This window comes from Empidonax traillii, unplaced genomic scaffold, assembly GCF_003031625.1.
Source record: "Empidonax traillii isolate 1590-97213 ecotype Southwest subspecies unplaced genomic scaffold, ASM303162v1 scaffold811:size284403, whole genome shotgun sequence".
Taxonomy (NCBI): domain Eukaryota; kingdom Metazoa; phylum Chordata; class Aves; order Passeriformes; family Tyrannidae; genus Empidonax; species Empidonax traillii.
In genome coordinates this window covers 200,294-215,826 of record NW_020956004.1, presented here as the reverse complement: position 1 = coordinate 215,826, position 15,533 = coordinate 200,294, and the positions used below count along the sequence as shown (strand labels likewise).

The following is a 15,533-nucleotide window of genomic DNA, read 5'->3' as shown; positions in this document are numbered from 1 at the left end:
CAATATCAGTCCTTTTCCGCAAGAAGTCATATTGGATAAATCAAATCTTTATTGCCATTACCATTGGTCCCAAACCAAGACTGAAGGGATCAGAACATTCGTGATTTCCCATCTCTTGTAAGATCACTCCATTTCAGGGCTCGCTCACACTTGAACCCAAACCCAGGGCAAAATTAAAATGTTCCAATGGCCAGAACCCATACCCCTGAGGCAAACCCTCTCAGTGTCTGGAGGCTTTCAGATGAATGACCTCGTAGGCACTTAGCCCATTCTGCATTGCTGTTACTGGAGCTTTCCTCACAGAAGTGGCTCCAAATTGTTCTGACAACAAAACACATAGACTCATTTCCCACATCCCTCAAACAACTCCATATTCCTCTGCATATTCCACAAGCATCAAGCTGATGTCTGATCACAGTACTGATGGGCAGCAAAGCCTACCTGTTACTCGTGCAAATGACTCCTCTCGGAACTAGCAGCACACTCCATCACTTGTGGATCAAGAAGCTAAAAATTCAGCCCCTCGGCACAGCCTCACTTCTGGGAAAACATCAGAAACAAAATTATAGATGTAGGAATCAGGGGCAGGAATTTCAGAAGGCTGAGGCACAAAAAAGAGCCACATCTGAATTATCACACAAATACGAGACTCCTGAAGATGTTAATGAAAACCCTGTTTTGCAGCTATGTGCTTAATACAAAGAAAGAAAGAAAACAACCAAACTCAAACACAATAAAAAGATTACATCTCATTAACTTCGTAAACTCAAACACTGCTAATCTGATCAGCTGAACCGTTTTCAAGCTGCCACATGCATATCACAGCTCTCACCAACAGCACTGAAGCAGTTGCTCAGCTCTGGATGTACAAACACACCCAGAGCACAGTCTGTACAGACCTAAAGCAAAGGGCAGCTCGTGTGACTGAGCTGAAAGGGGTGCATTAGTGTTCCACACTGTCTAATTAAGTAAAAAAACCCAATATATTTGACTGTTTAAATCTTTGAAATCTGCTACTGTTGCCAACGATTCTGAGGCATTCGCACTTTGCACAAGTCACAAAAGGCAGAAAACAGCAAATGTAGAAATCACCATCACATTTCTGCTGTCATTACAAGCAACTCCTGTGCCAAGCACAGTTCAGCTACAGGTTTAGGTCAAACAGATGTCTACCAAGGGTAACAACAGTGCAAGGGGAAGCTGTGGCCTGCATGTTGCATGTCAGCGTTACTGACACACCCAAAGGCCACATCATAAATGTGGTTTATATACCCTGTGGGCCAGGCTAACAAAGCAGTCATTGCAGTTTGGAACTAGTGATGCCCTCAGGTTCAAAGCAACAATAGACAGAGCAGCCCTGCTGGTGGTGCACATTGTGGTCCTACAGTTCATCCCAGGATGAACTCAGCAACAGGATCATAACATGCAACAGGCTGCATACCACGACAGCCCTCTCTATAGTGTGGTTCTCGAATTGTGAATTAAGAGTGTAACACAGGAAAAGGAATCATAATGGGTAAATTCCAGTTACCTCTGCCTAGAGACTTTTACAACCGTGAGCAAAATAACTCTTAATTTAGCAAAGCAGGACAAACCAAAACCTTTCTCTTCGCTAGATGGTTTGGGCTTTCTCTCCCCTGCGTTTTCAGGACACCGAGATTGCTTCCCTTACAGTGACAGTGACCCCCTTACCTTAAATATCCTCTGTGAGAGCGCTTGCAACCCTTTTTTATCCCCCGCATTGAGGGGATGTCGGATTGCTGTAACACTCAAGACAGGGTCAAGAGGGGGGATTTTTTTCTTTTTCGTTTATTGCTTGTTTATTTTTGTTTGTTTTGTTTCGGGAGGGGGTGTGTGTGTTTGTTTTTGTTTTTGTGTTTTTTTTTTACTTGTAGCTTTCTTGTTACTTACCGCGAAAAGAAAACAAACAAACAAACAAAAATACCGTACTTTTGTCCTCTCCCAACCAACTCAGGGTGACAGCAGAGACCACCATCAACCTGGCGCTCGGGGTGACCGAAGCGCGCTCATTCCGTGTTCGTGAGGGCGGGCTGAGGGACCCCCGTCCCCTCCCCTTCCCTCCCCTCCCTTCCCCGCCGGCCGTGCCCCCGCTGCGGACGTGGCGGCCCAGCCGGGCCGTGTCGGGCCGGCCCCGCTGCCAATGGCCGTGCCGGGGGCGGGGCGGGGAGCGGGGCCCGGGGCGGGGCGGACGGTCGGGCCGGTGGGAGCGGGGTGCGGGCTCGGGCCATGGCGGGTGTGGGTGCGGGCCGGGCGCTGCTGCTGCTGCTGCTGCCGGCGCTGCTCCTGGCGGCCGGAGCGCTGGGCAAACCCACGGCGCGGCAGGAGCGGGCGCGGCCCGGAGCCCAGCACGACGACCGGCCCGGCTTCCAGTACGACCACGAGGCCTTCCTGGGCAAGGAGGAGGCGCGGAGCTTCGACCAGCTGAGCCCGGAGGAGAGCCGGGAGCGCCTGGGGTGAGGCGGCCGGACGGGGCGGCGGACGTGGCAGGGGGAGGGCCCGGCCTGGGGGATGCCGTGCCTTGGTGTCACAGCGGGGTGGGATGCTCTGTGCCCGCTCCATGGACCCTCCAGTGCAGCACCCTGTACCCCAGTGCAGCACCCTGTACCCCAGTGCAGCACCCTGTACCCCGGTGTGGCAGCGATAACTCTGAGATTTCTACTTGAAATCACGTAACATTAAGAGGTAGGAAGGGAATTTGAATACCACCTAGTCCCATTTCCCCCACCACCACCTCCTGCCGTGGGCAGGGACACCTCCCACTAAGACCAAGTTGATCAAGGCCTTATCCAACGTGGCTTTGAATACCACCAAGGTGGGGGCATCCACAGCCTCCCTGTTCCAGTGCCTCACCTCCCGCACAGGGAAAAACGTCTTCCTAATATCTAACCTAAATTTCCCCTCTCGCAATTCCTGCCCATTGCTCCTTGTCCTATCACGACTGTTCCTGATGAAGAGTCCGTCTCTGGTTTCCCTGTAGGCCCCTTCAGATACTGGGAGGTTGCCACGAGGTCTCCATGCAACCTTCTCTTCTCCAGCGCCAACTTTCTCGGCCTAATTCTCTTGCACCCTGCTGGTTTTGTAAAGGAGCAGCCAACAATTCATCACTTTGGTGTTTTTCTCTCCTGCCTTTCCTGGCCCTACAGGAGGGACCTGCTGTACATGGTGCTGTGCCTGGTGTTGGACAGACCTCACCTGTTGCTGGAGGGCTTTGCTGCTACAGCTCCCCAACTCTGGGTCACTTGTTCCCACCACATCGGTGTGATTCAAGTTTAAATCACTCCTTATTTAACAGCTACGTTCACAAGTCTGCTTGAAGCATCTTCCCACAGCTTTTCCACTTGAGATGTCTTTGCCCGCTGTGTTTCAGTGTTGCTCTCGCTTCCATGGTGCTGCCTGGAATCTGCAGGAAGCCAGACCATTAAGCAGAACTAAGTTTAACAGGAATTAAGGAAAGATCCTTTAATGTGGTTACTGGCAAGGAGATAATTTGAAATATCTGCACGTTCTCACTAAGATTCCCCTTGCCAAGTAAAGTACCACAGGGAATGGTACTCACTGATTGTCTGTCTAGGTCCATCCTAAGACCTTAGTGCAGTAGCACTGTAATCTCACTGACTGACCTCTTGATCCTTCTGGAGGCTGTCACTACTATTTATGTGTATCTCAGTGACTAGACAGATAAAGTAGTTACCAGAAATGACCGGCTTCATCCACATTGTTTCAGGAAGGAGAGAAAGGGACCGTGTTCTCAGCGTACAGGATTTATGACCTAGATTCTTACAAAAGCGTGTCACTAGAACGGATGTGACTTATTAAAATTGGTCTACACCTACAGCAGAATAGATAATTCAGCTGGGGGTGTGATTTAACAATACAGCTGTTTTTAAATGGTGTTTACAAACGTCGGCTCAGCAAGGGAAGAAGCTTAACTTGTGGTGATCTCAGTGTGTGCCCCTTGGAGAGGTGACACAGGCACATTAAGCTACAGCCACTGTCAGTAACCTTTTAAATGGAGGTGACAGGAGTGTCCCAAAGCACACACTGTGGGGGAAGCATTGTGCATCAGAATATCAGAGATGTGGTTCCTGAGGGGCCCTGTGGGAAAGTTTCATAACTTTCAGCATTTCTCAACCTTGTAATTTTGGATAAGGTCCTGTGAGCTAAAGAGAGGATTTTAAAAACATTTCGTGTCCTAATAATCAGATATGCTTACCCCCCCCCCCCCCATCCTTCCCCTCCCCAGTTTCATTCTGGGCAACCCCAGTGGGTTACAGATAGAGTCACTTCTCAACAAGTGATTGGCTTTTAGGAAGAAGACAGATTTAAATAAAAGCTATTTCTAAATGATTTCCGTGACATACAGTCTGCTGCTCTAACCAAAGTGCATGCTGCTGTATTTATTTTACCTTGCTTAGGAAGGGTGGCAGGACATCCATCATCCCAATGACCAGTGCTGGGATTGGACTCCCAGGGCTAGGCATCATTAATGCAAAGCCACTCTCACCTTGTTCCAGCAAACAAAAAGGAACTAGCTAGCATAGAAAAATAGCCCTGCACACTCTGCCTGCAGCCTCAGTGGAGGAGCAGCTGCACAGTATGATCTTGGATTGGGATGGTGGCACACACCAGCCCATCATCGTACTGTGACCTGGGAGTGCACCCACCCCGATGGCAGATTCTGTGACAGGGGCATCCCTTCTCCCTGTCCTCCCACCCTGGATCACTTGGCAAAGGAGAAGGAATCACACACTGCCCATCCACCTGCAGGACTGCAACTCACCTGGCTTTGGAGAAGTGTGACATAATCCTGGTGCAGCATCCAATGATTGCATTGAGGGACTGGAGGTGGGCTGAGGAGGAGGGGAGAGGGGCTGCAGGCATCTGAACCTTCTCTCTGCCGTTTGTGAGGGGTCTGCCACTTTTAAGAGAACACAGAAGATGATTAAAGATCCTCACAAAATAAACATTTCTGCTTTATACAGACCAAAGCCAGTTGTACTCACATCAGGTGCAGAGGGGAAGCCTCCCTCTTTGAGCCACCTGGTAGTAGTGATTTCCTTGCCCCAACTTTGTTTCATCACCAGATGTCTTCACAGACTGGGCAGCTTAAATCTCGGTGGTATAAGGTTGTCTGTACCAACTCATACTGATTGTAATACCACCTCAGTTAAAGGGAGAAAGTAAACTTTCAGGTATTTACACACTTGTGCAGGTAAATTCCTGGAGCTGGAATTTTTTTGTCTGTTACCATGCTCCTTAAATTTTTTTCTGTATTTAAGAATTAACCATTTAAACCCGAGGCATTAAGGCTTTTCAGATCGATCAATGTGCATTAGCTTAGAATGAACACAAGCCATTTTACAGGTAATTTATCAGTATAAAAAGTGAGGTCCACAGTCCAAGCTTGATACCTGTGCCTTTGGGAGCCTGTAGGCAAAACTATTTCATTGTCTCCATCTTCAGCTGAGAAGCAGAGTGAAACAGTGCACGTGGATGCAATGGACCTATAAAAACAGGAGAAAAGGAAGAGGCATAAAACATCTACTAAACAGTCCTGACTTCTTTCATGTTAAAAACAGCCAAGAGCTACTGGCAAAATCATTTATTATAATTAATACATTTAACAATAGAAAGAAATACCATATAAACCAGTTGAATCAAGTTCATTGTGGGGAAAATCTGTTGACAAATACAGTCCATCATGCAGTGAAAGGGACCGTTGGCAGTCAATTCTCCATGAGATTTAGAAAAGGTTTTCTACTCAGTTAATTCATACTTTACTAATTCAGAAAGCAAATTCAGCAGCCCCTTTTCTCCCCCCCCCCCACCCATAGCTCAGAAATGGCATGTTTATAAAATCAGTCTGATACTATCAGGCTGGCACAAGATTGCTGGGAATTCAGCAGAAGCTGCTGATGTTGTTTGACTACTTACCACTTTCATGGGTAAGGCTTGTGAAAGGACATTGCTTCACTACTCAAGCAGTTCCAGTTGGCCAGGGTTGGTTTCTCTGTGGAGAACCAAAATGTGGAATTGGAAAGAGTATTTAAAAGTGGAGAACCTTTCCCTGGGTCCTTTGGCTGCCTGGAGGTTTAGGAATGTCAAGTCGGGATTTAGATAAGCCAGCTCCTGATTGTACCCCTTTCATACCAATGACATGTAGGTATTCCATAGGCACAGGAAGTCAGCATTGCCCTATTTTTGTTTTTTTAATATAGTTTTTCAGGTGAGTTTTATCTGCAGCTGTGTGCAGAACGTTTCAAATACAGGAGTTTCCCTGGGAGCACACCAGCACCTTTCACTCCTGATTTCAACAGCACTTGAGGGTGGCAGCTTTACCCAGGACAGTGGTTTATGTCCCAGCTGCCACCAATGACTGGAGACCTGCTGCAGACTAATATTGCTTTAGCAAGTAGCAGACATTCCTGGCAATCCCAGCAATACTGCTTTTCCATGGGAATGGAAGGAAAGAAACAGCAGTGGAAGGACAGGCATGGAAGGGAAGACTGCACATGGCATACATCCCCAGCATTATGCAGCCATATAAGTCACTCCACCCTGGTGTCAGTCTGCTGGAAAGCCAGGGGAGAAACTGCAGGTGTCTACCATGTCCTAGATTTTTGCCCTAGTTGCCTCCAGCAAGCTCAAGTGCAGGCTTTCTCCTGCTCCGAGCCAGCCTGGCCACTCCCTATTGACAGGGAAGAACAGGTGCCCCTCAGAGAGTAGACACAACCTAAGAAAGCCAGGTATTATCTGAGGTTCCCTTTGTTCACTAATTTGGATTGCACAGGTTCCATTTCATCTATTTGTAACGAATAATGAATAGAGACGTATCCCTTAAGACCGGTAGGGCAGCTTTATGAGTTTTGGGTACTCCCTTTTTTGTGGAAAATCAGAGCCAGATAAAGATTACTAGAAGTGGCCTTGACATGCAGTTTGTTTTTCTGCCAACCCTTAAGGACTCTGATCTCTTTTTTTTTACAGGAAGATTGTGGATAGAATAGATGACAACAAAGATGGTTATCTCACGACAGAGGAGTTAAAAACCTGGATTAAGCGGGTACAGAAACGCTATATCTATGAAAACGTGGCTAAAGTTTGGAAGGACTATGATCTAAACAAGGACAATAAAATTGCCTGGGAAGAATACAAACAAGCCACATATGGTTATTATCTAGGTAAGAGAATGTTTTCAGATTGTATGCTCAAGGATTTTGGGGATTATAAGGTATGAAGTTTGGTGTCTTGTTTAGGTCTCTTGAAACTCACAATAAATTTTATAAATGCTCAGAGGTCAAAAGCACTTTATAGTTAGTTATTGCAGCCCACCAGCACGAAGAAGGCCTTGTAGAGAGTACATCATTAAATGTACTAACACAGCTGAATTAAGGTCTCCTCCAGTTAGAAATATATTATTTTTTAATATTTAAAATAGTATTTTAATTAAAAATATTTATATTGTGTAATTAACTATATTTGTTAATTCACTCTGTCTAAAATCTTAATTCTAGATGCTAAAAAATGAATCTAAGCTGTAGCAAAGTTACTGATTAAAATTTGGAGAATAACGTGCTTCAGACTGTGATCCACTGCAGATGAAAATTCCTAACAAATCAGTCAAAAGAAACATTTATTGAAAAATATACCCAAATTCTGCCCTCACCCATTTCCTTTGCTTTTTGTAAGTTAATGAAGGGAAATGAGGAGAAGAGATCACTTAAGCTAAAAGGGCAATACTGACAGAACAACAAATCGGTATTAATTGACCATTTATATTTACTGGAAATGAGAAAGCAATACTTACCTACCAGAGAGACAGTTTCTAGAGCGAGCTTCCAGTAGCAATAATCATTCCAATGTCTACCTTAGATTAAAATGGAGCCTGTTACATCTGTGGAAGGAAATATTTGACACACAATCCCTGCAGCATTACCCCTGGGAAGCCTTCTCAGCCTTTTTTCTTTGCTCTCTGTAATCCCCAAGATTCAGAGAACAGCTACTACACTGTGGGCTTGTGTTAATGAATGCTTAAAATTCCCATCTGTAATTCCTGGCCTAGTATTTTTCACCTGTGTTTGTCTCCCAACATCTGATTTGTGAAATTGTTATGAGTATTTTTCACGTCTGAAGTCAGTTTAATGATCCTATTAAAAAAAAAATTATATCAAATACCATTCCTTTTATGCCACTGAACACCCTGAAAGAATGTCATTGTTTTAAACTGAAAATAATTGTTAGGTTCCCTGCAGCAGAGGCGTAGCAGTTAGATAATTTCAGACAGTCTGCCACCTTCTAAAACCACCTTTCTTTGGTTTGCCTGCTTCTTGAAACTGCAAAGTTGTGTAGATCATATTAATTCCTAAAGAAGAATAAAACTTCTGGGAATGAAATCTACCCCAAATGCTGCCTCAGTGGTGCTTGTAAAGGCAGGTAAAATATAAATTTGTGAGGACTAATATATAATACTGCAAAATCCATTACCCTGGATTGCAACAGAAGAAATTCACCTTCAAAAATTGACCCCTGAATTTAAAACTTCACAGGAAAGAGAAGGAAACAAGCCTTTGTATTTCTAGACTCAAACAACAAATTGGGGAGCTTCATTGTACTAGTGTGTTTTAAAGGAAAACACTTCTGAGATCGTCTTGGTTAATTTGCAGAAAATCCAGAAGAATTCCAAGATGCAACTGATCAGCACAGTTTTAAGAAAATGCTGCCCAGAGACGAAAGACGATTCAAAACTGCAGATCTGGATGGAGACCTGGCTGCCACTCGTGAAGAATTCACTGCCTTCCTCCACCCAGAGGAGTTTGAGCACATGAAAAACATTGTTGTCCTAGTAAGCAGAGCAAAATCAATGCCATTATTTTCACTTTTATTTTTATGGATGAGCTTTGAAGTGCTTCTCTAACCTTTCCAGGCAGGGTTTAGAAAGAGACACACACATAATAGCTAAGTGGGGAACAGAAAGGGATGCCTTTCATGAAATCCACTTGATTTAGAACTCTCAATATAAAAAAGACTTGTTAAGTGCACTTAGACAGCTCCTAAATGGAATCAAGAAACGGTCTTGGGGCACAGACTTAAACCAAAATAAAAGGAAGGGTATGCTGACATGCAGCACCCAAGTGTTTCATGCAAGCTTGTATCTGCCCCTGACTTGAGCATGGTGCTCAGTTCATTCATACAGGGAATTTTTTCAGCATGAAAGGATATTTGTGTATTCATTGTATAAACAACAATCACACTGGCGCTAGTAAGAGCACAGTCACTTGTGTACAAGGGCAGGTCAAGGCCTCAAAAACATTAAATGATCAAAGAGGCAAATAGTCAGAATTCTCAGATTTTTCTTGGTTACTTTGATGCAAAACTGTTTTCCAGGAAACCCTGGAAGACATAGACAAAAATGGAGATGGTTTCGTGGATCAAGACGAATACATTGGTAAGTGTTGATACTTGTTTCTTATATAATCTCCAATCCATATTTTCCATCTCTCAAATTTGCAGCAGCATCAACAACCCAGGAATAAAAAGTTCCCTCTTCCAGTTCAACTATTTTATACAAACCACCCAACCCAGAAAGCTTAATTTTATTTTAGGCAGATGGCAACATCACCAGGAAAAGGTTCCTCACTTTACAGCGTAAGATCCTCCTCATGTTCTCATATAACTCAGCTAAGAGTTATATGAGAACAAGAGAAGAGGATCTGGAATAATATTTTTCATGAGAGGGATATTCTTTGTATACTAAATGACATTAACAGCTGTTTAAAAATGTTTAGAAATGCGGGAAGATTAGAAGGTGAATTAGTCTTTTCCCAAGTTTGAATATTACTCAAATATGCAAAACAGCTGGGAAGCGCACGTTGCAAAAAGAGAAAACTCACCTTTTCTTTCCACTAGTTTTTTTCTTTCCACTAGTTTTTCTCCTAGTCTAATTAGTAAGTAAAGCCCCACACTTCTCTAACGGTGATAGCACTATATTTCTTCTAGACATGGAAGATACACTGAAAAATGAACCGTGTTAAAGCCGCGCCAAGATTTAAGGTTCTCAAGGAAGTTGTGAAATGCGTGAAAGTTAGCAGTGCATTACTGCAGTGGCAGAAAGAGAACAAAGTGGGAAACATCCTCAGCAGATCAGTCACAGTTAATTCACACAAACTTAGTCACACCAGGCAGTTGGCTGCTGTCGTGCACTTAGACCTACGAAGACAAAACAGAAGCAGGAGTGGAGAGCGGCAGTACATGATACATTTTAGCCTTTTGAATCATTACTGCTATACCAGAACCCGCCCTCCTCTCCACTGCACTCATTTTGATGGGTTTTAAATCGAGAAAGCAGCACCAGGAAGGCATTAGTGCAAACTTGGATGAATCTTCCTGTTTCAAGTGGTGCTGGAAAGATCGCTTCGCACAGAATCAGGAACAACGTACACACGTTAATTAATGGCAGGGGGTTCTGTTCCCTGTAAATTATATTTAGCCCAGAAAGTGAATGCTATTCATTTATGACTGAAATAACAGAGCAGCATAATTTCTGCAGTAATTTCAGTTCATTCAGTGACATTACCTACATATAATTATAAGGTAATTGTCAACATTTGTTACCATGTGAATGCAGGTTTTTCTTGTCTTCTATAGATAGGAACATAGAATGTTCTAGTCACGATCACCCCACATTGGCAAGGAGGATAAAAATCAAATTGACAGGACGTGTCAGTTGCTTCAAATAAACAATATAATTTGCACTTTAAAAAATGAAAAAAAGAAAGTGAATGTGTTGTCTGAAGTTTCCTTCATGAGTTGAGAAAACTATGCTTAAATATTCCTACTTGCCTTTTTCAGATGTAATTATTTTTTAATTTTCATGAAGTCAGGGTTAAGAAACCAACAGAAAACTAAATCTCTTCTTTGATGGTTTATGAGGAGACAAGAAAAAGAAGTCCAAAAATGTCAGTCTCTAGATCGAGTATTTGATGGGGAAATCTGCTGAAGGTTACAGAAGGCTTCCTCCCTCTTTCGCTTTCTTTCCTCCCCTTTTGTTTTTTACAAAATTTGGTTTAGATTTACAGAAACAGCGGAGCAAAATATCCCTTATCATGCTGAGCAAAGAGAACTAAATTCTTACTGTGCATGGGCAGGTGACAGAACATTTCAGGGACGCCGTGGACAGTGGCAATAGGGAACTTCAGCCTGGTGTGTGCACTCACACTGCAGAGTCAGGGAAGGTTACTCCTAGCTTTGAAATCAGCATTTCTGTTTCCTGTGGGTATCAGCCAGCCTCTGGCCCTGAGACCAGCCTCGTGGGGTGCCCTTTTCCTTAGCACATCCTTGACAACCAAACACAAAAGGCATAGGAGAGGAGTAGTATCAAGAAGCAGGCTTTAATTCTATTTAGAAAAGTGGAAGGCTCGAGGAACAAGCAGCCCTGATGAGCAAAAAAAAAACCCCGATTAGCCACAGTGACCAGAAGAACAAAGTGGACACACTACTCATCATTTGGAAGGCCTGTGATGCAAAAACCAGTTCAGTTACAAATCACTTGCTCTTTAATAATCACTGCTCCTGTCCTAACTCTGTTTGTGCTGATAGCAGCTGCCACTGTGGCGTTGTCCTGCCGATGCTCCCTAAATATAGCACAGGACTGATGTGATCTCTGCATCCTGTGTCACAAATGATGCTCCATCCCAAGGTACCAATCTATGACAAGTGCCCCTGTGCCTGTGGTTTTTCACAGAAGGCACCACTGATTCATGACTTCTCCAGCTCATTCTCTGTAGGAGAATATCTTCTTCTGGAATGTGCTACAGCACTGCGTGGTTAAAAGAAGGCTCATCTACTAAGCTGAACGTCTCTTACACAGACCTCTCTAAAAGCAGGATAAAAGCCTGCAAGTTCCATTTAGCAATTTTTTGTTTGCCTAAGTTTCCCCTGTGCCTTTTTTTCTTTAATCACTCTCTGCTGGCTGGAGTTTGATCTTATCCACAAAGACATTTGCTGGCAGGGACAAGATAAAATGGCTGAGTTCCTTTCTCCCCATGTGACTGAGCCTAGCACTAAAGCCTGTGATTGCTATTTAACTCAAGACCCTTAGAGAATTTTTTTCATTCTGAAATTCAGTGATGATGGCCTTTGAACACATTCACCTCTCATGTTAGCCTGACCAGGAGTGCACAGTTACGAGACAAGGGTAATGTAAGAAGGGACAGAATCACCAGCAGTGAAGAAATAGGCCTGCGAGAAGATGCACACAGCCACTCTATTTACACCCCACATTTCATTTTCTGTACAAAGAGATGCTGTGCAAAGAGTGAAAAGTTTGGTCTTCCTCTGAGGAACACTGTACAAATGTCTTCAGCCTGTGCATAATTTGCAAATTAAATATGACTCGAGTGAGACCTTTATTTCCTCTCCAGCTGATATGTTTGCAAATGAAGAGGGTGGACCAGAGCCTGAGTGGGTGATTACAGAGCGTGAACAATTTGCAGATTTTCGTGACCTCAACAAGGATGGAAAGATGGACAAAGATGAGATTCAGCACTGGATTCTCCCACAAGACTATGATCACGCCCTGGCTGAAGCCAGGCACTTGGTCTATGAGTCTGATGTAGACAGGGTATGTAGCGTTCCACAGTAGTTTTTAAAGCAGTAATACAAGCTGTTATGGTTTGTTTGTTTTGTTTTTTTTTTTTTAAATATCAGCTTGCAGCAATTCATTCCTGATGACTTTTCGTATTAGTACACTTTAAATGGAGTTTTAGAGGCTGGAATTGCTGGTGCATTAATATTTCCATGCCAGTTTCTGTTGGTAGGGTTAGAATCACAAAGCAAAAGTAGTAAAATACAGTTTGTCAGCTCCAGAAGTTCCCTTGCCTTTCGTTAGGTGAGATAAGAATCTACTTGTCATCTTAAGCCTGGGTGTTTTAACACAGTAGAAATACTCTTTGCCTTTTAGGTGGTCATGACTTTGGTAGGTTAATTTCGATTACAAGAGGAAAATAAAGATCTATTTACATAGGGGGTAGCAAAATCAGTTCCATAATCAAGCACATACCTTTCACTAAAGACTGACTCAGTACATCCACTTCCTGTAGTGTGGCACACTCGATTCCATGATCTTCACAGGTGTATTGTGAGCAAAGTGTGAACCTGAAAACCCAAAATATTCTTACACAGAGAGTGTGTAAATCGCTGACATAAGCAACCATCCTCCGCAAAGTACACCAGAGGATTTTCTTTCTTTGAAAATGTTCTCACAGAGGTTTTGTTTTCCTCCTGCCAGGATCAAAAACTAACGAAAGAGGAGGTTCTTGACAACTGGAATATGTTCGTTGGAAGTCAAGCTACTAATTATGGAGAGGACCTCACAAGAAACCACGATGAACTATGATAGGAATACTAACCAGGATGCTACACCCCTTTTCTCCACTTTACTGAAATCACTGTGCCCATCCCTTCTTTCAGGGGCAGATGGGCAAGGGACACTCACGACTGAATGACTTGCATTAATATATTTTTAACATGCCAGCTTATTACCTCAGAAACCGCTTAGAAATAGCTTTTTACTCTTTTCAGATGGTTAAATACAATATATAGTTAATACAGTTTTATTTTTGAAAAAAATAAAAAGGTAACTTCTCTGAGTAGATTAGAGCCTGATAAGGAAAAGGCACTTCTAAAAAACATAATTGCAAGGAGGTTTAATAGTGAAATATTTTCTTCAAATACCCTCTTTTACCATAGTGAAATGCAGCTAGGGTTAGGAAGAAACCTAATGTTTAAACAGATTAAGTTGTTTAGTTGTCTTTTTTAATAGCATACAACAACTTAAAGTTAAGATTTTGATCCAGAGAAGAGGTTTGATACAACCTTTGTCTCCACGCAGTTTTTTGTCTCCCACTTTGGGTCAGAGGTGCTGCAGGAGGTATCATCTGGTTCACACGTGCAGCTGGCCCTTCTCCCTGACCCCCCATCACAGAGCAGAAGGGATGTGGACTTCAGACAGACAACAGGGTGACTTACAACTGTTTGGGGGCTGTTGGTTACGCTGTTTCCTGGGAGGAATTATGCCACGTGGAGCATAATTTACCTCAACGCTTTTCGCACTTTACCCGAGCCGTGCACTTGTTCGTGCAGTGTGAATGGCAGCAGCTCTGTGATGGAGAAAGAATGAGACATATCACCCCTCTGGGCCTTCTGCCTCCTCTGCCACATAAGAGGACGGATTTATGTGGCTAATGTTCTGGTTTTGTTATGTATATACGTATAAGTACATGTTACTGAAGCAACTCCACAAAGACAGCTCTCCTTCCCAAAAAGGGGGTAAGCTTTCCACACAGGTGCTTTCTTTTTTTACTGTAAAATGTGAGCTGTTACATGTATATTTTTATATACCCAAGTTACATGAGTTTGGTCGTTTTTAAATGTACCAGTTTTAAAATAAGCAGAATAAAAACCAATAGTTCTTTTTGATACTATGAAGGTGCAATAACACTAACATGGACTAACACAGAGAGAGGATGTGAAAGCACAAACCAAGCCTCTAAAGCCAGCAATTCCCAAAGGACTGGGTCATTGGCAGATCCGACAACACTGGGTGGTCATCTACAAACAGCAGCTGGATGTACAGCACCGACTGTTTCTTCTTCACCTGAATTAAAAAAAAAATAAAAAAAAAAAAAAAGAAAAGCTAGAAAGAAGTCCAATATGCTATAACTAGAATTATTTCTGAACAAGAATACCTGGGAGATTAGGGCTCCACAGCAGTCACTGGGAGGTTCCTCGGAGGGTTGGTGTGCAGCATCACACACTGGTGGTCACACAGCCATCCAGAGAGGAGCTTTGAGACTCCCGGGTTGTGACACACTTCAGCAGTTCAGCAGATCTGTGAAAATCAGCATGAGACAATGCAGAACCGTGACCTTTGTAAGCAGGGTCATTTCTCGTAAGGTCATGCAAGAATTGTGGTGGAATATTTTACATCTTCTCACTGAAGATAATTCAATCTAGATACCAGAGTCTGGCAGAGATTACATGTTCTTGCTAGCACCATTACTGAGCTTTTGGTGTGCACGTCTTATGACATTGCCAGCAATGTCTCTGAACAAAGTCCCTACCTCTTCCAGTAACGTACAATAGGACAAATGTCATAAGACATAAGTGAACTGTTTTTGCTTTTACAGTACCCTCGAGTTAAATAAATGCCTAAATGCAGTGTTATCTGAGAAGCAATAAAATTGTATCTTGGCACGTGTAAGCGATGATCTGGTTTGTTTATGGCTTGGATTTGGAAAGGTTTATTGTATTCAATAACCCTAAAAATCTTGAGAACTTTTTTTTGTAAGTTGTTCTTTCATATCAAAATGTAACATATTTTAGTAACGGATTTGCAGTACTCTCTCTGTACTCAGATTATCTTCTGCTGTTTCAGGAAACAATACCTTAAAAGACCTCCAAAAAGGCTTGTTTCCTGCGAGTGAAACTGCAGCTCAGACTGGATACTAAGCCAGGGA

At 43.2% G+C, this 15,533-nt stretch overlaps 1 protein-coding gene across 1 annotated transcript; it reads left to right on the top strand.

Annotated features, from left to right (window-relative positions):
• The first annotated feature begins 2,247 nt into the window (after positions 1–2,247).
• On the top strand, positions 2,248–13,956 carry RCN1 (reticulocalbin 1). The gene is made up of 6 exons (XM_027901766.1): positions 2,248–2,474; positions 7,006–7,199; positions 8,682–8,860; positions 9,403–9,463; positions 12,438–12,637; positions 13,304–13,956. Exons 1-6 carry the CDS (start codon positions 2,248–2,250, stop codon positions 13,409–13,411), a joined length of 969 nt encoding a protein of 322 aa, XP_027757567.1. The 3' UTR covers positions 13,412–13,956.
• The last annotated feature ends 1,577 nt before the right edge of the window (positions 13,957–15,533 follow it).

Excerpts from the sequence above, each read along its gene's own strand:
- RCN1 (XM_027901766.1), top strand. The coding sequence starts at position 2,248 with ATGGCGGGTGTGGGTGCGGGCCGGGCGCTGCTGCTGCTGCTGCTGCCG. Across the intron at positions 2,475-7,005 it reads GAGAGCCGGGAGCGCCTGGG|GAAGATTGTGGATAGAATAG; the intron begins GTGAGGCGGCCG and ends TTTTTTTTACAG. Across the intron at positions 12,638-13,303 it reads ATGAGTCTGATGTAGACAGG|GATCAAAAACTAACGAAAGA; the intron begins GTATGTAGCGTT and ends TCCTCCTGCCAG.